This window comes from Mesoplodon bidens, assembly GCF_964165515.1.
Source record: "Mesoplodon bidens genome assembly, chromosome: 2".
NCBI classification, from domain to species: Eukaryota; Metazoa; Chordata; class Mammalia; order Artiodactyla; family Ziphiidae; genus Mesoplodon; species Mesoplodon bidens.
Genome location: NC_138177.1, coordinates 71,852,237 through 71,878,877, shown reverse-complemented (window position 1 = coordinate 71,878,877; position 26,641 = coordinate 71,852,237). Strand labels below are relative to the sequence as shown.

At 45.0% G+C, this 26,641-nt stretch overlaps 1 protein-coding gene across 8 annotated transcripts in view; it reads right to left on the bottom strand.

Moving 5' to 3' along the window:
• ARHGEF11 (Rho guanine nucleotide exchange factor 11) overlaps positions 1–26,641 on the bottom strand; it is a 113,873-nt gene that overhangs the window by 29,105 nt on the left and 58,127 nt on the right. For 6 of the 8 annotated variants that reach the window (XM_081256683.1, XM_081256690.1, XM_081256686.1 and 3 more), the window contains 12 exons: positions 20,217–20,305; positions 19,121–19,219; positions 15,153–15,202; positions 14,749–14,806; positions 13,995–14,173; positions 13,084–13,155; positions 7,444–7,563; positions 5,700–5,745; positions 5,009–5,085; positions 3,405–3,542; positions 434–508; positions 127–228 (listed from right to left, as the gene is read on the bottom strand). In XM_081256683.1, the coding sequence (XP_081112809.1) occupies positions 127–228; positions 434–508; positions 3,405–3,542; positions 5,009–5,085; positions 5,700–5,745; positions 7,444–7,563; positions 13,084–13,155; positions 13,995–14,173; positions 14,749–14,806; positions 15,153–15,202; positions 19,121–19,219; positions 20,217–20,305 (1,105 nt within the window). The remainder of the gene's footprint in view (positions 1–126; positions 229–433; positions 509–3,404; positions 3,543–5,008; positions 5,086–5,699; positions 5,746–7,443; positions 7,564–13,083; positions 13,156–13,994; positions 14,174–14,748; positions 14,807–15,152; positions 15,203–19,120; positions 19,220–20,216; positions 20,306–26,641) is intronic. The other 2 variants (XM_081256688.1, XM_081256689.1) reach the window with 1 other exon arrangement.

The following is a 26,641-nucleotide window of genomic DNA, read 5'->3' as shown; positions in this document are numbered from 1 at the left end:
TTCTATGTTGTCTCTGTCCTCGAGATGCATGACCATGCCCATGGATCTGACTTATGACATCTAGAGAGCAGGGACAGAGGCCAAGCACAAGCAGGCACTCAATCGAGACAGATACTTGCGACTTACCAGTGGACTGGGGTCTGCCTGAGAGAAGATGTACCGTAGAAAAACCCCCAGGTGAGCCGGCCGTGACTTAAGTTTCTCAAAGTCCTGGAATATGATGTCGCTCTGGAAGGCAGAAGGACAGGCAGGGCTGGGGGGCAGAGAAGCACTGCCTGCCCCAGCTCAGCTCCCATGCTCCCTGCCTGCCAGTGCTGATAAGCACGGCCCCTCCCGTACGCTCCCTCACAGCTGGTGCCAGTCCAAGCGCTTCTAGTCCGGAACAGCAGGTACGACAGAGAATGATGAAAGGAGAAAATCAGGAAACTGTTACCTCGTTGTTGAAATAACCCGGGTCATAATCTTCCTCTGGGCCAATAATTAAAGGCTTTGGGCTTTGATCTACACCCTGGGGGAGAGAGTTGAGTTGTAGAGATGAGAGGTCGGAGGACAGGGATCCAGCCCCCTCAGTGGAGTTTGGTTAGTGACAGCATGGCACTGAAGGGGAAGGCCACACGGGGCTGGTAAACACCGGCATCTCACTACCACCCCCCAAATCTCAGAGAACAGAAAGAATGACTTCCACTTGCAAGAAGGCAACTGCTTCTGGGTGGGGCAGGGCAGACTCAGAGCAGCCTGGTCACATGACGTATGAAGATGGGAAGTGAGAGAAAGTGCTCTCTTCCTGTTTGTGAAAGATCTGAGGAGGGAGTGTCAGCCCACAAAATAAGAACCTAGAGCTTCTGCTGGACTGGTGGGCCGGGGCTCTGTTGTTCTCCTCAACAGACCCCCCGCACCCCAAAACCACGCCCTCCAAACCTAGTGTCTTCCACAGCGCTCCTCTACAGTTACCGTGTGCCCTCCACCCCTGCTGGAGGAGAGCTTTGTGGTCCATCTCTGCCTCCTTGAGCAAAAGGGGATGGAGGTTTGCCTTCTCCAACACCGTCTCCATCATCTTCCCTGCCTGCTCAAGAATCTATGGTAGATTCCCCATTTCCAGTCTAAAATCCAAGCTTCTCAGCTTGGCTTTCTCTCTTTCCCCCTTATGCCATCGATTAGGTCTGATGAGAGATTTCATACTGTATAAACGTTTTAGATGCTTCATCGGACAAGCCTTTCTCCTAAAGGTTCCTTGAGCTTTCAAAGATTTCCTACCAACTATATTTTTCACTCAATTCACTCTACCTCATTTTCAGTGATTCCCCAACAAGGGCTGGGCTCTGGAACCCATCTGGAGGAGTCACTTCTCATGCCTACTTTTTCTCAGGCCCAAGATACCCTCCTATTCCACCTTCTCAAGGGGCTTTTCCTGACGGTTCCTCCCTGACACTCCTCACTCATTTTTGTTCTCCTGGGTATTTACAGACCCTATGCTCAGAATGACTGAGTATAGAACTCAAGAGACCCAGGACGCATCTCAGAGATCAGAGTCTAGCACTCACTTATAATGGCATGTTGGAAGTTGCAGAGTCAGGCCTGATGTGCTGGACCTGAATTCCTCAGACACATCCTGAGTATCCTCCTCTCCCCTAACACCTTAGTCTCTGAATCCCTTGGGATCCAGGATACCCAGGGGGTGTGGGATGATCACTTCTGTCTCTACTTGGCTCTCTAGTGAAACCTGAAAGCACTAGGTTGTTGCTTGTTTGGGCGGGAGGATTTATTTTTTTAAAGTCTTTACAAACATACAGTTTTTCTGACTGCAAAAGCAGAATATGTTTATCATAAGAAAATCAAACTGCAGAATTACATAACAATGTTTGAATTCCCTATGATTCCACCTCCCAGCTGCTGCAAGTTTCATGGGTAGTACAGGTTTCCACCTTTGCTCTTACTAACATAGATTATTATTAAGAAACTGGAACTATACTATATTTGCTCTTATCACTCAAAAATAACAACTTAAATAGTTTTCAGAAGTCGAAACAAATTCAGAGAAGGAGGAAAAGGACTCCAAGACCAATTACTCTACACCTGCTCCTATTAGCCACCTAAAGGAAAACCTCCCTTAAGAACACCATGTGCACCTGACCCTGCCTGGCAGCCTGACCTTGGCCCTGTAGTACTACTAAGGGGGAGTGGTGGTGGCGGTGGTGGTGGAGGAGTGGGAGGGGTGATCAAAGAGCGTCTAGGACAGGAGGCAGCCCTGCACTGGGGCTCTGGAAAACTAAGTTCTAGTCTGATGCTGCCATTAGCAAGCTGAGTCCTTGAATGGTCGCTTAGCCTTTCTCTGCCTCAGTTTTCTCACTGAATGAAGATTCTAATGCCTATCTCTTTTTCTGGTGGTAAGAATTAAATGAGATTTGTTCCTAAAAGATCTAGCACAGCAGCAGGTACACTAGGCATTTTAATACTTGTGAGATCCACTTCCCTGCCTTTCCCCCTCCAAGATCTGAAAGTAACTAAACTCTATCCTATGGGGGGAACTAGAGCATCCAACGGTAGATGATGTTGGTTTTAATATAATGGCAAATTTCCTTTAAAAATAAATTTAAGTTTTAAAAAGTGAGTTAGCTTAAAGAAAAATATTAAGTAACATTATATAGTCGGTATGAGGATATGGAAAAAAAATTTATGGTGGTAGCAGATGAATTTTAAGAAACACTGCTTGACAAAACTCGGAGCTTTCTTGCCAGTGTCTCAAACAAGGAATGACCTAACCTCTGCCTGAACAATGACAGGCAATTCCCTGGCTCTCAAGTCAGCCCATTCCATTGTCTGATAGCTCAGGTTCTTTGCAAGCTTTTTTCATGGAGCCAAAAACTGTCTTCCTGAAATCTCCCCTGGACCTAGTTCTACCCTTGAAAGCAGTGGCTTTCAAATCAGGCTTTGCAGAACCTTAGGGCTCTAGGGAAGTGCCCCTGAGGTGGGGGCCGAGGTGGGGAGATTGATTAGGAAAAGTCCCAGATAGCTGAGCATTTATTTGTTTTCTGTATTAGGGTACCAAATAATAAGATTTTGCTCAAGAAAAGGACTTTGCTAAAGAAAGAGAAGATTGAAAATTAGTATTCTGGAGAAACACTGAACCAACCTATTTCCCATTCTATACAGACATTAAAAGAAAGACCAGCGATCTGCTCCTTGGACATCACTTCCCTACAGATGCATTCACTGACTCTTCACCCAGAAACTGAGATAGCCTTACTTCCATGTATGCATTTGAACCATGTTCTTCCTTTACTATTTGTCCTCTAGTAAGTGTCTATCTCAAAACAGGGTTTAGTCTGATCGTTCAAGGCCACATATGGGTAACCCAGTTCTGAAAACAGGGAAAGCAAAAGCGCACGGTGGCTCTGATCACTCACCTGGTCACCGCTGGGGGGAACCAATGCATCTGAGCCCTGCTGCCTGTGGTGCTGGGCCACCCGGGCCATGATCACAGGGGAGGTTCGAGGACTGTCCAGCCCAGGGTCTGACAGTACTGAGTTCCGATTCACCAATGACTAGAGGAACAGAGAATTCTGTGAGAAGAAAACTCGTCCAGGGACTTCCCTGGTGGCTCAGTGGTTAGGAATCCGCCTGCCAATGCAGGGGACATGGGTTTGAGCCCTGGTCCGGGAAGATCCCACATGCCTCAGAGCAACTAAGCCCGTGCACCACAACTACTGAGCCTGCACTCTATAGCCCGCGTGCCTAGAGTCTGTGCTCTGCAACAAAAGAAGCCACCACAGTGAGAAGCCCATGCACCGCAAAGAAGAGTAGTCCCTGCTCGCTGCAACTAGAGAAAGACTGAACGCAGCAACGAAGACCCAAACGCAGCCAAAAATTAAAAAAAAAAACACCTCATCCAGAAGACCCTCAGGGCTCTGCTCGTTGGCTAATAAAAGTCCAGTACTTACTCTGTGCCTGACATTATACTAGCCCTTGGTTATGTATCACCTCGTTTAATGCTCACAATAGCCCTTTGAGGTAGAAACTATTACTCCTCCCACTTCTCACACAAGGAAACTTAAGACTTGGAGAGGTTCTGGGACTTGGTGAAGGTCGAATAGTTAGTAATGTGGTATTCCCTGGATGCAACCTGGGCAGTCTCAATCCACTGCCCACTAGGCTGCATTGCCTCCAGATGTGGAGCCCGCAGGGGAATGTCAACTGTGGATTATTTAGGACCCTCCTCCCCCTTCTTGGTGTCTTTCTGACATACTGGTCCTTCCACGTACATTCATCATCTTCCCATGAATAGACAGGAACAGTAAAGAAAGAAAATTCCAACTATTATTTAAAATTAGGTTTTAAACATGTTTTCAATTACTTATTCACATATTTAATTAAGCTGGCTAAGTAAATATTTTGCTCACACCATTATTACTTCTTCCATTCACTCTTATTTTTATATTGCAAGTTTATATTTGCAATTAATATATGCAGACTGAGAACACCTAGAAGACAACCTTTGAAGCCAAAGCCTGAAGTTCTTCTGACCACTCCAGAAAAGATAAGCTATTCAAGTACAGAAAGATCTGTGACAAAGAAAGAGAGGCTGCCATCTCCGATTAGGCCAGGTTCATTGTATTACTCTAAGATGGCGTTATTCGCAGACAGGTGGCAATGTGTTTTTGGTCCAGTCACTGTTTTAGAGAATTTTCGTCTCTGCTCCCTTACACTCAAAAAAGGCTTGCTACAGTTAAAGACATGGCCTCTTTCTCCACCCGACTCTGTACTACAGAGTTGACGATGATAAAATAGAAGCCAGATTTGCTGATCTTGAGTGTAGGATGCCTTTGAACCCCCTGTTTTTGGATCCCAGAGCAGAATGACTAAAACCCTTGGAACTGGAACGATACCAAAGGGCCACAGATGACAGGCCAGAGGCCTTGGTATAAGCAGTGAGCATAGAACCTTTAGGTGTTCAGAGAAGGAAAACTGAATGTATGGTTTTAAAAGAGGCTCCCCCCGCTTTGGCACTCACCTCGCCGAGGGAAGGAAAGCGCTCTGTGCCAGAGTCCAAGCCACTGTCCCCCTCCTGGGAATCCAGAGAGAGTCGGCCTGAGAAGAAAAGAATTTACACAGTGAGGAAGGAGCTGTGGTCTGGGGGAAAGAAGGGCCTTTATTCTGGGAACCTGTGCCCAGGGCAGGAGGGCAAAGCTGCCACCTGCCTTTCTTTCCCAGTTTCCCTTCAGCTCTCTTACACGACTCCCCGAGAACCTCTACATCTAGCTTTTACCTACCTGTACACCTGAGCCCAGGCAGTGTCACCTCCTAAAATAATCCTCCATAGCTCTACCTTGCAACGAGTGCTAGCCCTCAGTTCATCCCAACCCTCTTCTGATTCCCATCCATTTCCTCTTATGACAGCATCTCTTGAGCTCCTAGCTGCTAGGCGCTGGTAGGCATGCTGTTGTCTGGACCACCATCATTCTAGTATCTCCCTGGCACTTATCTATCTGTCCAGGGCTACTGGTTATACACTCATTTCTACTGAATAAGTTGTATCCAAGTTCCCTGTCACTGGTACTGCTTTCTCTCATTATTCTATTTCTCAGAGGCAGGGACTATATTTTTTCCCCCTGAATCTGCCCCAAAGGGAGGGGACAACAGAATAGACAAGAAATGTAGACTAGAGATGTGCCAGAGAAAAAAGGCGTGCTGCGGGGACTCACCTTCTGATGATCTCTGGCTGGTGTCACCATATAGCGGAAGTATGTCCTAAAAAAGAAAGGTCCGGAGGGTGGACAAAGGCTGTGAACCTCTCCCCTTACTGTTTTCCTCCAATCAACCCTTCCCTCAGTCTCAGCAGATAACATCTGCTTATAATTAGTGGCCTCTTCTGCTTCACTGCCTGAAAAATGCCCCTTTGGAAGAGCTATTGCTTCATTTCTACAGTTTGAGGAGAATGGTGACCCCTAATGGTGAAAAGGGAGCTTTACTATTAGTAAAATTCTAAAAACTTACTTGGTTTCTCATCCTGGACCTCAAAGCGTCTATTGCTTTAGTTGGGCTGGACACAGAAAGAACTTCCGAACTATCAAGGAGTATGAAAATCTCTAGCAGATGGAAAGCTCTGCCTCTAAAGATCTTTGAAGACTGACAGGCGCTGGACTGGGGCTGACCAGCCATTTGTGGAGGGAATTATGTTGCTAGTGCTTTACTGCTTATGATGCACTCTTGTCTATATCTCATTGAGTTTTTCAACAACTCTGAGGCAGGTATAGTACTCCCATGTTATAAATGAGGAAACAGAAGCCCAGAGATTTTAAGTAACTTGCCCAAGGTACACAGCAGGTAAACTATAAAGCCAGAGCTGGCGCTCAGACCCCTAGACTCCAAGCTGAATGTTTCAGACTCAACCACTTACAGAGCACACGAGCGCAGAGGCGGCAGCAGCAGCACACACACACCGGCCCCGTGCTGAGGGCACCCTTTAGTTCTGACAATACCACTGTTAGGCAGATCCTGCCGTAGCTCCATTTCATAAATGAGGACACCAAGGCTCCCAGGGATTAAGTCACTTGCCCAAGAGTCTTAAAGCTGGTGAGCATTATAGCTGGGAGGTGAATCCAGATGGTCTAAGTCCTAAACCTGAGCTCCCATCAACCATGTGATACTGAGAAGTCCTTCAGAAGATAAAAGTTTCAATTTGATTAGCCTGTGTTTCCCAGACTTTTTTGATCTGGCTGTTCTGAAAAAGAAAGTAGATCATCCTCAAATAATTTCTATTGGCTTTGGCAAATATTATTCTTGGAGATCTTAAAGTTTTGGGAGAGTTACTTATTTACCCAAAGAACTAAGGCCCGATGGAGAGAAGTAAGACACTAATTAATACTTATTAATTAATAAGTCCCTGACTAGAACAGATAAGGAAGTGCCTCCTCTCTGGGATTTCCCACAAAGTGTGGTTAGTACTGCTACAGATCCCTCTCAACTGACTGGGGATCCTTTACTTAGGCTGACTTTTAAAAGTGCTCGTATTTCTTTGAAAAGACCCATTACTGGAGGGAGAGGTGATGGGAAAAGCTACCAGATGAATACTGAGTAAAATTAGTGTCGGAATATACATCAGCTATGAGGAAACTACCCAGAAGGGGATGGATAATTAGGAGATCAAAGCCGACAGTCTGATTTATTGCAGTATTTCTTTCTTTCTATTGCAACTGTAAGCTGCTGGAGGGCAAGAAACAGGCTATTTCTTTTTATGGGATCCCAAGTGTCAGGACAGTGCTCAGTCTCTATGGAGCTATATAAAGAACTGCTGACCTCGTGTTTCTTTGTAAAACACTAAACACTCACTAGCTCAGCCCTGTGGTCCTGTAGGACTCGGGAAGCCTCTGTCCTAGATTTCTCCCTCATTCTCCCCTCCGTCCACCTGCACGTGCCCTTCCTAGAGCTAAGCCTACCATCACTCACCACTAAGCCACCAGTCTCCTGCTGGATCTTCAGCTGTAACTGAGTGACTCGCCGCCGGGCGCCTTCGATCTGCTCTTCCAGCAGGCTGCCGGGGTTCCGGCTATACACCTCACAGATACGCTGGGGGGCGGGGAGGGGGCGAGGAGGACAAGGAGGAAGGGAAAAGGCAGAGGAGTGGTTAGTAGAGAATGGACGACTCACCAGTGGGGAGAGTAGGCAGTTATCCCAAAACAAAGAGGAGAGAAAGGAGATCTCTGCCTCCTAGGAGATACATGTTATTTCACCATCACTCAGGAGCAGAAAGAGGTATAAATGGTGAGAAAAAGAACACGAGGCAACTAGAGAAAGAAGACATGACACAAAGGCCCGTCCTGATCTGACCTGTTCTTAAGGCCTACTTGCTAAATGAGGTCTTCCTTGACTGCTGCTGAAGGGTTAGATATTTAAGTGACTGGCCAGACCAGCACACACAAAAAAGTGCTAAGGAGGAAACATACACACAGTGAGAACCGCAGGAGATGAGAGGAAGAAGCACCCCCGTCCCCCAGCCCTGTAGCTGGGAACCACTCTGAGACTTATCTAGCATCCTCCCAGCATACGGCAGAGCACAGCATGCGTGTTTAGAGCTTGGGCTTTGCAGTCAGAGAGGCCTGGCTCTGAATTCTGGCTTACTAGCTGTGTAGACTTGGGCAAGCTTTACTACGTCCTCATGGATCAAATGGAGATGACGGTACCTGCCTCTGGGGATAGCTGTATGCTCTGAATGAGATTATGTATGGAAAGTGCTGAGCAGAATGTCTGGTGCATAATTACTTGACTGAATACATGGCAGCTATTATTATTTTACTACCAAATGAAATGCTCAGTGAAGTTGGTGGGTTAAATAGTTAAATAAAGACGTTGGGTGCACATTTTCTCCAAGATCGTCTGGGGCCATACTTGCTGTCTCATCTTCTCCATGCCTCTCAAGCCCCCAACGCTCCTCTTAGTCTCTGCAGATAGTATCGGCTGGAAAGAACTTTCCCAACTTTACTCCATTTCAAGGCATCTGCAGCCACCCTTTCCCTCTGCCTCACAATAGAAACTCTGTCTAAATCTTCCACAAGGTTAGTGCCTCCAGCTGCCTCGGGCTCCTCTTCGGCATCGTTCACGTATCTCCAGTCTCCTCTTTCCAATGGCTCCTTCCCCTCATCCTACAAAAATGCTTGTTTCCTGTCTTAAAACAAAAACAAGCCACTACAACAAAACCTTTTCCATCAAGTCTGATTATTCTTCAAGCCACCGTCTCAGTCTTTTCTCCTTCCTTTCACAGCCACATGTTTCCAAACAGGAGTCTCTATGTAGAGCCCAGACTTCTTAGCCTTCCAGCCACTCTTCAGCATACACAGCCTAGTTCCGCTCACCACCTCGCTCTTCCAAAGGCGAAATGACCCAGTGGCTGAATCCAATGGTCTCTTCTTAGTCCTCATCTCTCCAGACCTCTTTCAACACCCACCTCCTCCAAATGCTATCCTCTTTTGACTTCTTAACTTGACACTGTCTTGGGTCACCTCACACCCCTCTCCCCAACCACAGCTTTATCCCTTCCTCCTCTCTTATATCTGGGTGAGCCTTCAGCCCCACAAACATTTACAGAGAGCTGATACACACCAGGCCCTGTGCCAGCTGTGCAGGAGGAATATGCAAATGTAGGCATGGTCCTGGCCATTAAGGAACTTAGTCCAATAGAGGAGGACAAATAAATAATTAAAATACAAATACAACAGCAACTGCTGTGATGTTAGAGGTTGGTGCGGTGTGCTACAGAAGCACGGATGTTCCAAAATTCCGCCCTCAGCTCTCTCCTCTTTTCTGCAGCGGTGTCCTAGGTGATACCGTCTAGTCCCCAATTTCAACTACCACCTGTATGCTGAGGCCACCCGAATCTCTATTTCAACCCAATCTTGTCTCCTGAGGTTCATCCTTGTTATCTCCATGTGCCTGGTGGATGATCTGTTTATCTGAACTTCCCCATGGGTGCTTAAACTCAGTACATCCAAAGATTACCTTCATTCCTTTCCCCTAAACCCTGCTCCTCTCTTCTGCCTCACTCCATCAATGGTATCACCATCTGTGTAGGCACACAAACTTGGGGCTATCTTTTCTTTCTTCTTCTTTACCTCCCCCTTCCAGTTGATAAGTTCTACTGATCTGACCCCTCAGATGTCTCCCATTGCCATCCCTCCTTCTGTTCTTTTTTCTTTTGGCCACGCCGAGTGGCATGAGGGATCTTAGTTCCTCGACCAGGGATCGAACCCGTGCCCCCTGCAGTGGAGGCGCAGAGTCCTAACCACTGGACCGCCAGGGAATGGAGGGGATTCAATGTGTCTCACATTGCCATCCCTCCTTCTGTTCTTATTCCTGCTGTTCTTGTTAAATCGGTCATCATTCTTTTTTTTTTTCCATTCAATCCACTTAACACACTTTTCTAAAGAAAACTGATTTGAAGATACGATCACTCCCCTACTCAAATCCTTTGATCAATTCCCACTGCTTTCAGAATAAACTTTAAGCTCATCATGGTACTGAAGGCCCAAAGCACATTCCAGAGTGAAAAAGACTGAACCCAACTGGAATGTCATCCCATGAAGCCTTCTCTGATCACTGCATAATTAATTATTCCTTCTTTTGGGCTTTAATGGCATTTAAAAATATTTTTAAAATTATTATCAACATATAATTCATATAACATAAACTTCACCATTTTAAAGTATACAATTTAGGGGCCTTCCCTGGTGGTCCAGTGGTAAAGAATCCACCTTCCAATGCAGGGGACTCGGGTTTGATCCCTGCTCGGGGAACTAAGATCCCACATGCCACGGGGCGACTAAGCCCGCACACCAAAACCAAGAGCCGATGCACGGCAACGAAAAAGATCCCGCAGGACGCAACTAAGACCTGACGTAGCCAAAAAAATAAAGAAAATAAATAAATATTTTTTAAAAGTATACAATTCAGTGGTTTTTAGTATATTCACAGAGTTGTACAAACATCCCCACTATCTAATTCCAGAACATTTCTATCAACCCAACAAGAAAGCAGTCACTCCCAATTTCCCCTTCCTCCACCTCCTGGCAACCACTAATTTACTTTCTGTTTTTACGGATTTACCTATTCTGGACTTCCACACAAATGGAATCATACAATATGTGGCCTTTTGTGTCTGGCTTCTTTCACTTAGTCTGTTTTCAGGGTTCTTCCATGTTAAAGCATGTATCAGTACTTCATTCCTTTTTATGGCTGAATAATATCCCACTTTATGGATACAACACATTTTGTTTATCTACTCATCAGTTAATGGGAATTTGGGTTGTTTCCACTTCTTGGCCATTATGCAATTAATCAATGTTATTATGAATGTTTATGTACAGGTTTTATGCTTTGAACTCTCTTGGGTATACACTTAGGTGTGGAATTGACAGATCGTACGTTTAATATTTTGAAGAACTGCCAAACTGGCTGCACTATGGTGGGAATAGATTAGGATAGCGGATATGTAGACAAAATATAAACAAACATTTCTCCAACTTCTCCACATGCTCACCAATAACTGTTATTTTGGCTCTAGCCGTCCTAGTGCATGTGCAGTGGTATCTCGTAGTTCTGGTTAGCCTCTCCCTAATGACTAATGATATTAAGCATCTTTTCATGTGCTTACTGGCCATTTGTATGTCTTCTTTATTGGACTGTGTATTCAAATTCTCTGCTAACTTTTAAATTGGGTTGAGTTTTAAGCGTCTATTACATATTCTGGTACTAGATCCTTATCAGATATATGTGCTGCAAATATTTTCTCCTATTCTGTGGTTGTCTTTTTACTTTCTTGATAGTGTCCTTTGATGGATAAAAGTTTTTAATTTTGATGAAGTCTAATTTATCTTTTTTGGGGGGTTGTTTATGCTTTTGGTGTCACAGCCTAGAAACCACTGCCTCATCCAACGTCATAAAGATTTATACCTATGTTTTATTCTAAGAGTTTCATAGTTTTTAAAAATAGTTTTAGTTCTTACATTTTAAGTCTTTGATCCATTTTTTTTTTTTTTTTTTTGCGGTACGCGGGCCTCTCACTGCTGTGGCCTCACGTTGAGGAGCACAGGCTCCGGATGCGCAGGCTCAGCAGCCATGGCTCACGGGCCCAGCTGCTCCGTGGCATGTGGGATCTTCCCAGACCGGGGCACGAACCCGTGTCCCCTGCATCGACAGGCGGACTCTCAACCACTGTGCCACCAGGGAAGCCCCTTTGATCCATTTTGAGTTAAATTTTGTTTACTGTGTGAGGTAAGAGTTCAAATTCATTCTTTGCATATAGATACCCTGTTGTCGCAGAACCATTTGTTGAAAAGACCATTCTTTCTCTACTGAACTATCTTGACACTGTCAAAAACCAACTGACCATAGATGTATGGATTAATCTCTGGACTCTGAATTCTATTCTACTGATCTATAGGTCTATTTTTATACCAGTACCACACTATCTTGATTATTCTATGACTTGCAGCAAAATGTAAGTATCAGCACTTATTATAGTGCAGTATAACTTTATCTTCATTTATCCATTGATATTCTACTGGATTATAAACTCCTTAAAGGAAAGATTCATCTCTCACTTATCTTTATAACCATTCTAACCTTTGTCCCTAGCACTGGCCCATGCCTCCACTGCAGCACACACACAGTACCTAGCACACAGCAGGGACTCAATGTTCGTTAAATAAATGAGTATATTTTCATGTCTTGGTGCCTTTGACCTATGCTGTCCATTTACCAGCATTCTCTTCCTCATCTCTTTTGCCTACTGAAGCCCTATCCTTCAAGGCCCAGCTGAAATACAATCTTCTCAGTGAAGTTTCCCTCACATTTCCCATTATTAATTAACTGCTCTCTTCTTTGTTCTCTTATTGCAAGCTCTTTGTTCCTCCCACTTTCTTACTGTAATATGAAATTTCCCCATGAGATTGTAAACATGTTGAGGGCAAGAACTGTCTAATCGTTTTAATCTCTGTATACCGTAGGAGCTAAAGCAATGCTTTACATACAGTGGGAACTTAGAAATTTGTTGAATTGAAATGAAGGGGCAAGGAGCCCACTGTAAGCCATGGCTATTATAGGAATCTGGTTATTCCCGTCCAGCCAAATTAATCTTCTTCCTGTCTTCCCTGTGCATCATTCTCCAGGCCTGGAAATCTCTCTGCATCCCCTCCTCCATCAGCCTGGCCTGGCATTCATCCCCCACCCCCACCTTCCTTCCCTCTTATCCTTCCCTTCCCAGAACCTCTAAGATCAATTCCAACTGATTTTCCTCAGTTCTCATGTTCCCTCATTTTATTCTACCTGTCTCATCACTTGTATTTTCTCTACATAGTCACCATTCTAATCTATTACCATAAGCTCTATTACCCTATTCACTCTATCCATCAAATTCTGCTTTAACAAATTCCATTGGCCTATGGCAATTCATTAGTAGTCCTGCAGTTTGACTTTTTAAGGTTTTACTGTGATAGGATATGGCCTGCAAATTAAGTTGTACACACTGGCAGATTGCTCTGATAAAGTATTATTTCATTAAGGCAATGGCCAGTCTACCCTCAGCAGCGACCTTACCTGTAACTCTTTCTCCTCCTGCCTCAGCATATTCCTAAGGATCTGGGTGGCATGTTTTTGAAATTCAGGATCCTAAGAATGGAAAATATGACAGTAGTGAGAATTGGGGACCAGATCAATAGCTTTTATTCTCGTCTACCAGCTGATTCCTGGTGAAGGAAAGCTATGAGTAGAGCCTGGGTTGTAAGAATGTTTTGTATAACACTCAGTATCTCACTGAAATTCAGTAAACATAAAATCTGACTTTGATTTCATTCCTAATTTCCTAGAAACCCTGGCTGTAATCAAATCTGTTATCAATTGCTCTCTGAAGTCTCCCAGGACTTGCTGGTCGGTCTTCTTTCCAACCAGAAAATCCTGTTCCCTATTCCTATCTGCCTCCTGTCCTCTTTTAACTCCTCACACAGGTTATCCTGGCCCTTGGGTTCTCTCCCTACTATTCTTGTCCTTTCCTGACTCTCTCCCCTACAGACTAGGCTCCATATTTCATTCCTCCAACCAGCCTTTTTCCCCAGGAAGCTTATTCCCCTACTCCTTGACTTATTCCATACCCTTGTAACAATGACTGGCAACAGTCTTTACAGATGCCTCTGACCATGGCTGGAGGTGTGCACCTTCTCCCTGATGGGGAGGAGAACTCTCAAAGGGCCTCCTTAGAGTCTTGCACACACACAGGAAACTGCTGCTGCTATCTGATAAAGTACATATGCACTTACGTGGAAAGAGGACACTAAGGCATGGAACACCCCTTTAATGCAGTTCTCATTTTGCTCTACTTTTTGATGGTCTTCATACAGCTCTTTGGCTTGTCTCTTCCTGCCAGTCTGCCATTTGATTTAACCTGCTTTCATTCCAATGCGGAGCTCTTCAAAGGGACACCAGAATCAGGAGAGGAGTAGGAGGACCATTACCTGCAGAGGTTTGGGTCCTGTGATGCGCTGTGGAGGTGGCAGAGGTGGAGGGGGTGGTGGTGGTGGGATCACAGGGGTGACTCGGGGAGCTCCTGCTGGAACTGGGTCCTGCTGGGGCCCAGAGACACCAATGGACGAGGGTGAAGAGCCCAGGAGGGTCAGTGCAACATAGGCACCAGCTGGAGGAAGGCAAAGAGAGGCTTGCTCAAGTGGTATTGTTCTCAACAGCAGACATTCAAGGTACAAAGGAGGGGGTTTTCCCTTCTCCTTCCATTAAGCTTATAATTCTGCAGGTAAAGTTCTCCTCACTTTTAATGCCCCACCTGTTCTTTAATTCCTGTCCTTCCATCCTGCATCAACACAAGTATCCCTTCCTTCCCTTTCCTCATGTAGAGACCTCAACCAAAATCCCACCCGGAACTATCTGGGAGCTGCCTGCCCAGTCCCTGTTTCCTGGGACTGGGAGAGGGGAGTGAGCAGTATCTGAGTGAGACCTGGTCTTAGTAGAATATGATCTAAAACATAGGGCAAAGATGGGTGGAAAAATAAAGATGTCGGATGAGAGACTAATAGTGTCTCCACTTGAAATGACAGTGGGGAACTGTGGTAGTCTATGGCACTGATCAGGCCAAGAAGACAGACTTCGGCTGCCTCGCACGTCTACAAACGAAGCCTCCTGGAGCAACAGGCCTGCTTCCACCCATGCCCCATTTGATCCCCTAATTTCTTTCATTGTCAGCTCTCCCCAACTCACATTTGATAAGCTTCACCACTTCCAGATGTGAGCTATTGGTCACCATGGTGCCGTTCACCTGTTGGGGGACAAACGACATTATTGAGTAATGGCAGTGGAAGCCCAGGGGATCCTTCTCCTAGGTCAATCGCCACTCCTTTAGGGAGCCATTTATCAATGTTCTCTAGCATAGTAGAACATTACAGAAGCTTGGTCAGAGTCAAGAAGGGCCTAGAATATGGAACCCAGCTATCTTAGTCCCCAGTCTCTGTCACATTATACTACTCACTCTCATGGTACCACCCCCCCCACCCCCACTCAGTGGCTGATGACAGCTGGTACGAAAACGGAAGTGTGGAGGATGGCCAAGGCCAGAAGTGATGCTGCACCCCCTCCTCTGGGGGCGGAGAGGGAAGGTCACTCACTTTGATGATCCGGTCGCCCTCTTTCACACCGGCTTTCATGGCTGCGCCTCCTGTGAGGAAGGAGAAGGCCTGGTCAGCAGAGCCCCACGACATTTCCAGAGGTGGCTGAATCTACACCAGCGACCCTGTCAGATCACCTTCCCCCTCAAATCTCTTCTCACCTCTCTGTGTCAAGTGCCTCAAATGCTGGGTGTACGTCCTATTCTGCTCCAGTGACACAACTACCTTGGAGCTGGACTGGACTGTATAAGGACACATCTCTTGCTCTTTCCTCCACCTGGCTCAGCAGCCAGACTTCCCCTCTGAGAGCCAGGCCAAGGTGGCAGAGAGGCATGGCCATGCTCTGGGGAGAGTAATGTGTGCTTTATTTGAATGTGTCTAGATGTGTTCCAAGGTCAAATAAGAGTTATTTCTATTATCCAGTGGGAAGAATGAGTTCACTGTATTAAATAATTGCTGAAGTAATAATCATTTTTAAGAGGAATATGAGAAAAGGATTAAAACAAGCGTTTTCAAAATGTGGTCCCAAAGCCCTGAGAGGTTCACAAGGATATTATGGGGGTTCCTAGCATTAAGGATAATAATGATCACTGCTTTATTTTCTGTTAAAAAGTTGTTCTGGAGCTGCAGTGGCTTTTTTTTTTTTTTTTTTTTTGCAGTACGCAGGCCTCTCACTGTTGTGGCCTCTCCCGTTGCGGAGCACAGGCTCCGGGTGCGCAGGCTCAGCGGCCATGGCTCACGGGCCCAGCCGCTCCACGGCATGTGGGATCTTCCCGGACCTGGGCACGAACCCGTGTCCCCTGCATTGGCAGGCAGACCCTCAACCACTGCGCCACCAGGGAAGCCCACTGCAGTGGTTTAGATCACCACGTACAGTTGTCCCTCAGTATCCACCAGGGATTAGCTCTAGTACCTCCCACAGATATCAAACTCTGCAGATGTTCAAGTCCCTTACTTAAAATGGAGTAGTACACACCTGCAGGTTTCGCATCTGTGGATTCAACCAACTGCAGATGGAAATTTCAATCTGCAGTTGGTTGAATCCATGGATGCAGAATTCTCAGATGCGAAACTCGCGGATATGGAAGGCCAAATGTAGTTTTAAATAAGTTAGAGTCCTAGTTTAAGTTATACCCAGGAAGCATAAGAAACACTAATGATGAGATAAGTTCATGAGGGACTTCCCTGGTGGTCCAGTGGTAAAGAATCCACCTTCCAATGCAGGGGACTCAGGTTTGATCCCTGGGTGGGGAACTAAGATCCCACATGCTGCGGGGCAACTAAGCCCACACACCACAACTACCGAGCCCACGTGCCTCAACTAGAGAGTCCACGTGCCACAACTACTGAGCCCACGTGCCTCAACTAGACAGCCCATGTGCCACAACTACTGAGCCCGCATGCCTCACCTACTGAGCCTGTGCACCGCAACTACTGAGCTTGCGTGCTCTGGAGCCTGCATGTCACAACTAGAGAGAAGCTTGTGTGCCACAACGAAGAGCCTGCGAGTTGCAATGAAAGTTCCCACGTAACGCAACTAAGACCTGACACAGCCAAATAAATAAATAAATAAAATTAAAAAATATGTTCACTCAGAAAGCTTATTAAAAAAAAAAGAAAGAAGTTCACGAGAAGCCTAAAAATTATGTTTCTTGTAAATCTGCCCCAAGATGATCCTTAATCTGTAAGTTGCATTCATCTGATCAAAACAAAACTCCGACAAAGCACATCTAGACGTTTCTAGTCTGAAAAGAGAAATTACAGTGATGACTACATTCCAATTTGGCTTTTCAGTATTGGGACCCAGACTACCCTCATCTAAAGTGTGCTATTGGGCTTCCCTGGTGGAGCAGTGCTTGAGAGTCCGCCTGCTGATGCAGGGGACACGGGTTCGTGCCCCGGTCCGGGAAGATCCCACATGCCGCGGAGTGGCTAGGCCCGTGAGCCATGGCCACTAAGCCTGCGCGTCCGGAGCCTGTGCTCCGCAACGGGAGAGGCCAGGGCAGTGAGAGGCCCGCGTACAGCAAAAAAAAAAAAAAAGTGTACTATTTATGGAAAAGTACTTGCAAGTAGCTTGAAAACTCTCTTTTACACTGTCATCTAGAATCTAAAGGTGGAGAGGAAAGAGCTATTTTGCCTGAATGTATGAAACACGTGAGGTGACTTCTAATAACTTAGGGATTAAAAGAAATTAAACTTTTCAGCGTAAAGAAATTAGAGCAGAAGTTCTAAACTTCAGTAAGCATGAGACTCACCAGGAGAATTTTTTAAAAAGCATAGTCCTTGACCCCCTTGCTAGCAAGTGATTCAGTACTTCTGGGACTGGGCCCCGGAATGAGGATTTCAATCATCCTAAGGACCTAGGTGATTCTGATGTAGGCAGAACACAGGCTACACTCTGAGAAACAGTGAATTGAGAAGGCTAAAATCTGGAAAAGACAACAACTGCTTTGTTACTCTTGTGATTTCAATGCCAATCCAAATGAAGTCTCTCCCTCTCTCCTGCCCGAAATACTCATACATACACAGATTTTCCAAAACTCATATTTTACTGCAAGCCATCCTTTTGTTCTTTCCTCTCTAGGTCTGAGAGGAGGAAAAATTGGAAGAGTGCTGAACTCACACTTCACTGGAGGGGATCCCCATACTTTCTGTATCAAACAGACCATAGAGGCAGAGTACAAGTTACTGGCAGTCCCACTTGCTCTGTCTCGCCCTAGTACAGGAGCCTTGAGAGAATATGGAAGCAAAGAAGAAAAGTATCTTTTCAGAGCTCTACCCTAGGATATGAAAAACAAACCTCTCACTGACAAAAGTTAACTACCGAACATAAGGAGCTATAATTACTTATATCCTTGTATGATCCACATACCTCATTTTGGTCATAAATTTGAAATTCTCTTTTCACTTTTCCCATTAAATAAATCCCAAATATTTCTCCCAGGTTATGTAAGTATATTTCCATCCCATTTTGCACTGTACTTAGTGGGAAAATGCTGGCCTGTCCCCTACCCCTTTCCTTGTACTCTTCTTCAAGCCTATGATGTGTCACGTTGCCAGGCCCAATCCCATTTGCTACACTGAAGTTCACTCCTGTTACAGATACTTGCTTGTGTCAGGGATACTTGCTTCATACTCTCCCCTACTCCCATCTCCTTCCTGATCATCTTCTTCAGTCTGGGTCACTTAACAACAATGATTCTACCACCTGACATATGATAGTGCTTTGAAATATCTGAAGCTTTTTCACACATCACTGATAGATTTGCTTATAATGCCCTCCCACTCTCTACTCCCTTCCCACCAAATTTCTATCCTGCCAATGTGTTTTCCATGGCCATCTTTCAAACTACTCCTGAAATCCTATTTTCTTCTAAGGAGGCTTCCTAAACTGATCAGAAGGGAAATACTTAGCTTCAAACCACCAACTACCCAAATACAAACTTACAAACACCTTTTCCTCCCACGTACTGTCCAACACACATCTTTAGGTCATTTATTACTTAGTGTTAATATATCTGCAAATACATTTAGACCAGTGTGCCTGTCTCAACTGTGAACTGCTGCAGCACAGTGACCATTCGTGCACGGAGCAAGGTCATGTGAAGGTGAGAAAGAAGAAAGCGGGTCTTCGATTTTTCCACAGCATCTTCCAACCCAGGATGAGGAGCTCCCCTGGAGGGCAATCAGGCACCTGCCTGATGACCTGAAGGCTATTCTGCCATTTTCACACTTCCAACAGGGGAAACAAGCCTGGAGTGTGATCCCTAGACATTCTGCCTGGAAGCTTAGCGTTGTGGAGACTTCCCCAGATGCCCCTGGGGAACCAGTTCTACAATGAATCATTCATGCCCCAGGATGCCCAGGCCTCCAGAGAAAGCACATGCAAGTTCTTCAAGTCCTATGGCACTGTCACATACATGGTGGCTTTGTAAGAACACTGCAGGCAGCAGGGACGCAACACTCACCAGGCCGCACAGACTGCACCAGAACAATGCGATCCCCGCTGACTGTGAAGCCGAAGCCATGCTGGTCCTTTTGGATGATGACACAGCGTTGAACAAGACCTGGTGAGAGGTAAGGAGGAGAAAGAAGGGAGTTCGGTAGGAACTGTCATCAGAAAGTTAGTGCACACAAGACAAGACCAACCCAGGGAAGTCCCAGTGTGTTTCTTCCTCCAGAAAGCCTTTCCAGATTCCCCAGACTTTTCCTGCCCCCACACACTATTGCAATGCCTGCCTTCCTCAGTGATCGACAAAACCCTGTCACCTACTCTGTATTCTATACAAGAAATTCCTTTCTCTGAGGTGCTGAGATGTTTGTCTCTCTTATGTATGTCTGTCTTTTTAGGCCTGTTTGGGTGAGACTGGTCGAAGAAGGGGCATGGCCAACTCCAGCCTGAAGGCTAGTGTTACAGAGAAGCAGCCCTGGGATTGAAGCCTAAGTGAGACTGGAAGTTTTCCATCAAATTACATCCAATGAATACAGCAAGTGGGACACCAGTGCTTGTTGATTCTGCAGAGCTGGGTAACTCACGTGGGGTGACTGAGGGCTGGCCCCTTGTCAAAATCCAGGGAAGAATAAATGACAAGAGAAAACCCTGTTTGTCACACATACAACCATGTGCAGAGCGTAGGAAAAAAGAGAGACTATAACTCCTAATTGACTCCATCCCTGTGGGCGTGTACTAGACATCGTGCATGTGTGCAGGTATGTGTGACTGCTTCCTGTGATGGAGAAAGCATGAATTCTAGAGTTAAAACTCAACTGGTTTCAGGTCCTGGTTTTGTCTCCTACAAGCCTGTACACTTGGCAAATTTTTTAACCACTGTGTCTCAGCTTCCTCATCCATAAAATAGGTATGATAAAATCTACTTTCTACAATTGATAAAAGGACTGAATAAAGGACTGAATAAGGTAATCTGTATAAAACATATAACACAATATCTAGCACATATTATGAGCTCAATATAAAGGCTAAGTTGCTTTACATCTGGGGTATACGGATCTGTCTGTATGGGTAAACACCTCTGTGTCTACGTGTTAATGCCCCGAGAAGGTTACCTGTTGTCTCAGAGGTGTCGGAGGGTTGCCGGTGGTGGGAAGGGGACTTGCGTTCAGGTGCTGAATCTCCCAAAGACAGGCTACTTAACCTGGAGAAAGAGCAAGAAAAGCACAACAATGAATTGGGCAGGGAGGGACCAGCCTTGTAGCAGAAGGAAGCTCTGTCAAAGGGGCCCTGAGTCTTGGGTAACAAGAGACCGACCCTCTCACCCTGTAACCCGCTCAATCTGGTGGGAGATCAGCCACATCTACACCACTGGCAACATCACCTATCTGGAATCCTAGGTTGGCAAGGCAAGCATGATCTCTTTAATACCCAGCAAGGCGTGAAGGGAAATAGCCCTTCCTGGAGTCAGGAGACAAAGAGACAATAGCAAGAACAGAGTGTGAACAAATACACATGCTTGTTGGGTCTTACCAGGCTGCAATGGGGCTGATGGAACAGAACGGAGGCAGCAGAGAAAATGAATGCGAGAAAAAGACAAGAAAAAAACAAACAGCTAGTTAGTTTTAGGTGATGATTTGTAAGGAAGGGGGGACTGGAAGGCAAGGATGGGGGGACTGGAAGGCAAGGATGGGAGGGTCACAAACACACAGAGGCCTGCAGGGACACAGCAGAGGACTGCAGTGGCTGTATCAGAGACACTTTCTCTCACTTTAGCTTCGTCTCTTCGTCCCTCTCCAAAACAAGTGTCTCTAGGAGGGTAACTAGGCCTTTAGTTGGGTAATTGGCAACTTGTACCCTTTTCTAGAAAGGAGGTGTACAATGATGACCCAAGCCTCTGAAATTCCATTTATTTTGTGTGTACCATGGGAGAACAGGAATCTGGTCTGTTTGGTGGTAGTATTCCAACCCCATTCCTACAGCCAGCTTGAGGCACCCTGTTTAGAAACTATTAAGGCCCTACAACCTCAAGGAACCATGGATCACCAAACCAGATCTAATAACAGGGCCCCTGCAGGAACAGGAGAAGCTCAGATCATTTCTATGCCTCTCCTTTTTAGAAAAGTGTACAAGTTGCCAGTTCCTAATCAATAGTTGCTGCCCCTCCAGAGGGTGTCTCCTATTCATATCTAGCAAATGACTATGTAGAAGGGGCTTCATGTAAGCACTGTGTGCAGTGGCAAAACACTGCAAAGAATCTAAGTGTTCATAATGGGTGACTGGTTAAATAAACCGCAGTATATCAATATAATGACACAGTATTCAGTCATATAAAAGAATGAGGGGGCTCTTTGTATATGATAAGGAATAGTCTCCAAGACATGCTGTTGAGTGGAAAAAGGAAGATGCAGAATTATGTAGACGGTAAAAGAGAAGGAATGATTTGTTTATATGTTTGCTTACCTATATATAAAATGTGTAAAATAACTCTGAAAGGGTACAAAAGAAACATATATCACTGGTTGCCTCTGAGGAAGGAAACTGTGCCAGGGGCAAAGGGATGGAGTTGGAATCTTTTCATTATCTTCTTGTTTGTACCATTTAAATTCTGAGTCATGTGAAGGTACTAACTATTCAAATAATAATTACAACACAGTACAAATAAATAACTTTTAAATTTAAAAGAGGGGTCTTCTTCCCCCCTCACCCTGGCACCCCACTTACCTGGACAGGTGAGACTGCTTTTTACTGGCTGATCTTTGGATCAGAGAGAGAAGGACATCAAGGAAGAAGAGAGCGTGGGGCCCAGGAGAGAGTGACGCAGGAAAGGAGGAAGCAAGGAAGAAAAACGAAACAAGACATAAACCAGACAAGACACTGGAGATGGTTGGTTTAAAAGAAAAACCACAATCAAGCTTAAGAAGGACCCGGGGTGGAAACTGGCCAATGCAGTAGAACCCCCTTACTAAAATGCAGATTTACCTGTGCCATTTTGCTGATTAAAACCTTTTAGAGCTTCCCCATTGTACTTGGGAGAAAGGTCACCCTGTCTTCAAGCGAGGCCATTAGCCACAGCATCGAAAAGGAGGTACTGCCTGATGCCAGTCAGCACCCCTCCACTGTCTCCCACAGCTCCCAGTACCTATCCTGACTGTATACAATCAGCAGAGATGCTTGTGTGCTTGTCCGTAGGGCTGTAAGGTCCACGAAGTCAGGGTGGTCTTGTTGATCAGCACCCCCTGTGCCTGACACAGTGAATGCTCCGTCCTACTTTTGGTCCCCGCTCTTCACTGTTCTCTCACTTGCCATGGTTTCCGGCTCCTGGCTCCGCCCATACTGTTCCTTCTTCCCAGATGTTCTTACTCTACTCCCCATTACCACACCTGTCAGCCAGACAAGAAGGTGGACTTCCAGAAGCTACAACTTCTGGCTTTCTTCAAAGTACCCTAGTCCATCATGCCCTGCCACCCCCCACCTCCTCATCCAAGGTAAAGATTCAACTTAGCTCATCATTTAATAAGTGTCCTAGAATCTATGGATGATAACTAAACTTACTGTGGTAATCATTTTGCAATACATGGATACCAGGTCACTATGCGGTACATCTTAAACTTAGGCAGTGCTGTGTGTCAATTATACCTCAATAAAATGGAAAAAAAAAAGTCCTAGGGCTTTCCTGGTGGCGCAGTGGTTGAGAGTCCACCTGCCGATGCAGGGGACATGGGTTCGTGCCCCGGTCCGGGAAGATCCCACATGCCGCGGAGCGGATGGGCCCGTGAGCCATGGCCGCTGAGCCTGCGCGTCTGGAGCCTGTGCTCCACAACGGGAGAGGCCACAACAGTGAGAGGCCCGCATACCGCAAAACAAACAAACAAACAAAAGTCCTAGATTCTAGAACGGTGCTATCTATCTAATACAACAGCCACTAGCCTCATGTAGATATTTAAATTTTACAATTCTGTTTCTCAGTTGTACTATGGGTAGTGGCTACCATACAGGACAGTGCAGAATAAAACACTTCCATCGCTGCAGAAAGTTCAATTGCACAGCGCTGCTCTAGATACTATGCCAGGCACTATGGGGTAAAAAAATGAATAAGACACAGTCACTTGCAGATAATGGATGAGGTATACATATGGAACTTTAGTATAAAAACTGAATGGCAACAGCTCCGCTCCCCACATCGGTGAGGGATTCTCAGAATGAACTTTTAAAGGTTTTTTATTCCAGCTGCTCATCTGCTGTCTTCGGCTAGATCCACAACATCCCACCCCTGGGTTACCCAGAATGGGCTTGCACTTCTCCCTCCTTACTACTTCAGGAGAAAGCCCATTCTATCTTGGGACAGCTTGGGCCACCTCCTTGCCTTGTTCTGCTTGACTCTGCAGGAAACTGGTTTCCTATGCCCACATTTAAGCTTAGAAGGAATGGTCTGGTAACTTAACCTGGTTTGGTTTTGCATTTAAGCTAAGTTGTGAGCTGTTCAACGTAACGCAAAGCACATGAAGCCAAGGTTTATGTACCTGGCTGTAGAGGACTGTTAGGGGCAAAGACAAGGATCATTTCAGCAGCCATTGAAAGCTCCTCTAAAAAAAAAAAAAAAAAAAAAAAAGAAACACAGGCTAGGGCAGAGACAGTGGAGGACATGGGGGATTACAACATAAGTATAATTGTAACAGATGCAAATTTTTTTTTCTCTTTGAGAGCTTAAAGGAGGAAAAACTACCACTGAATTAGAGGAGGAAGAAACACCTGTATCAGCAGATCAAGACTTTAATGGTGGGCTCTCCCTCTTCCTGATGACATTCCCATCAAAACTGGGCAGCAGAGATCAGATTCCAATCAGCCTAAATCTGATGGGTATGGAGAAGGCCCAGGAGAGTAGAGAAGTTCCCGCAAAATTTGTGGCTCTCTAAATGACATCACTGAGATAGATCTTCTGAATCAACTTCTCAGTAACCCCCATATTTATCCAGTCAGTTATGGAGACTGGTAAGTCCTTTTATGTTTTCCCAGAGTTGCTCCTTCCTTTACATTATCACTGATATCCATCACTTTAAGCCACATGTCCATTGCCTCAGTCTGGATGACTGAAAAAAAAACAAACCTCTTGTTTTCACTCTCCAGTCCCTCCAGCATTCTACCACAAAGGACTAACTTTCCCAAACAATATTTCTTTGGGTCTCACCCTGGTCAAGAACTTATGATTTCCCCTTCTTACTATCTATATGATCGGATGTGTGTGCAATTACCTGGTGTTAAAGGCCTTTCATCAAGTGGATCCAAGTACCTTTCAGATTCACTCTTATTACTTGTTCACTTTTCCTTACCTCTACTGGATCCTAAGATTCTGTGCTCATTCTCACCTCTGCTTTATGAAGACCTCCATCCCTTCTCTCTATCCCTCCTTTACTCCTTTTTCAAGGCTCTAGTCAAATGGCATTGATTCCATGAAGCATTCCCTGGCCACTGCAGCTCACATTTCTTTTACCCCAACATTTTTTGGGAAAATTTTCAAACCTATTATTAAAGTTGAAGGGGCAGCATGATGAACACCTACATACCCTTCATCTAGATTCACCAATTAACATTTGTCACTTGCTTTATCTTTCTATGATTATACACTTTTTCCCATTTGAAAGTTGCACACATCATGACATTTTACCCCTAAATACTTCAGCATATGTCCCCCAAGACCCTTGGAATTCTATATAACCACAATGCCATCAGGACACCCAATGAGTTTAACTTTGATACGATAATATTATCTAGGGCTTCCCTGGTGGCGCAGTGTTAAGAATCCGCCTGCCAATGCAGGGGACACGGGTTTGAGCCCTGGTCCGGGAGGATCCCACATGCCACAGAGCAACTAAGCCCATGCGCCACAACTACTGAGCCTGCACTCTAGAGCCCGCAAGCCACAACTACTGGAGCCCGCGCGCCTAGAGCCCGTGCTCCACAACAAGAGAAGCCACAACGATGAGAAGCCACGACGATGAGAAGCCTGCGCACCGCAACGAAGAACAGCCCCCACTCGCCACAACTAGAGAAAGCCCATGCACAGAAATGAAAACCCAACACAGCCAAAAAATAAAAACAAAAAATAATAATATTATCTAATATATAGTCTATATTCAAATTTCCCTAATTGTTTCATTAATCTCCTACATAGTTGTTCCCCAACTGCCTCAATACACGATCCAGTCAAAGATCTCAGAATTGCATTCATTCATGGTTTTTAGATTCATTTAATCTAGAATATCAGCCCCCTGCCTGCCTACTTTTCTTGGTCTCTACTAACACTGACATGTAGAAGAGTTCAGGCCAGTTGTCTTATTGAATGGCCTGCAACAGATCTGCCTGTCTCCTCAGGATTAGATTCAGATTAAACATTTAAAAATAATATTAGATAAGTGATGTAGCATAACTTGCCCATTTCTGGTGATCCTAGGTTTGATTACTTAGATAAGTTGGTGCTCCTAAGATTTCTCAATGGTAAAAGTATATTTTCCCATTTGAATTAGTGGGAAATCTGTGGGGTGATATTTTGAGACTGGTGAATATCCTGTTGTCCAACAGCTTCCCACCCAATAGTTTTACTATCTATTGATGATCCTGGCCTGAACCACTTACTGCACTGGTGGCTGCAAAATGGCATTTTGGGAAAATTTTCAAACCTATATTAAAGTTGAAGGGGCAGCATGATGAGGTGAAGGAATCCTATCATTCCTTCTACATCTATTAGCAGGCAATCTTGTAAAGAAGGTCATTTTGTCCCTTTTCTGGAATAGTGCTATGAACTCATGAATTTTTTTCCCCCAATGCAGTGCATTATAATTCATTACTGCTTTTAAAAAAATGTTAAAGTTGTCCCAATTTGGCTGGTGGAAGCTTCTACAAGCCAGCTGTGTCCTTTAAAGTGTCACTATCTGTCTTTGAGTGCATCCTTATTTTCTGGCACACACACAGAAATACTCCAGGCTCACCTTGTATTTTCCCTATGTCAGACTTTGACTCAAACATTTCTCTAAGGAGCCCTGGTTCCTTTTAGTAGGAAATGTATTTAGAAACAAGGTCTGGATGCTAGGTGTTCATTGCTGCTAAGCTGTCACTGCTTCTAGGCCCTTTCAATGGACAGAGCCAGAAAATAAATTGATTAAGAAATTGTGAGTTCACAATAAAATCTTGTTTAACTCCAACACTACAGGGTTCTTCCTCATCTTCCCCAATTCCATATTTTATGTTCCTTTTCCCATAGTGAGAACCTTATTCACAAACAACAGTAATATATTTACTCATTTGCTCTCTTCTGTAATACATCAAATACTGTTTCCAGAGTTACTACATCAGTAACACTGGCAACAGCAAACTTACTAAGTAAAGTTCAGCGTTTCCTTGCAATTCTTTCTGTCCTTAGACTATATCCCACTAAAGGTATACAGCCAGTACTGTGTGCAAAAGTTACTTTGGATTAATTCTTCTTTATGTTATCAATTTGAAATGCATTTAGGTTATTTATTTTTGGCTGCACCATGCAGTA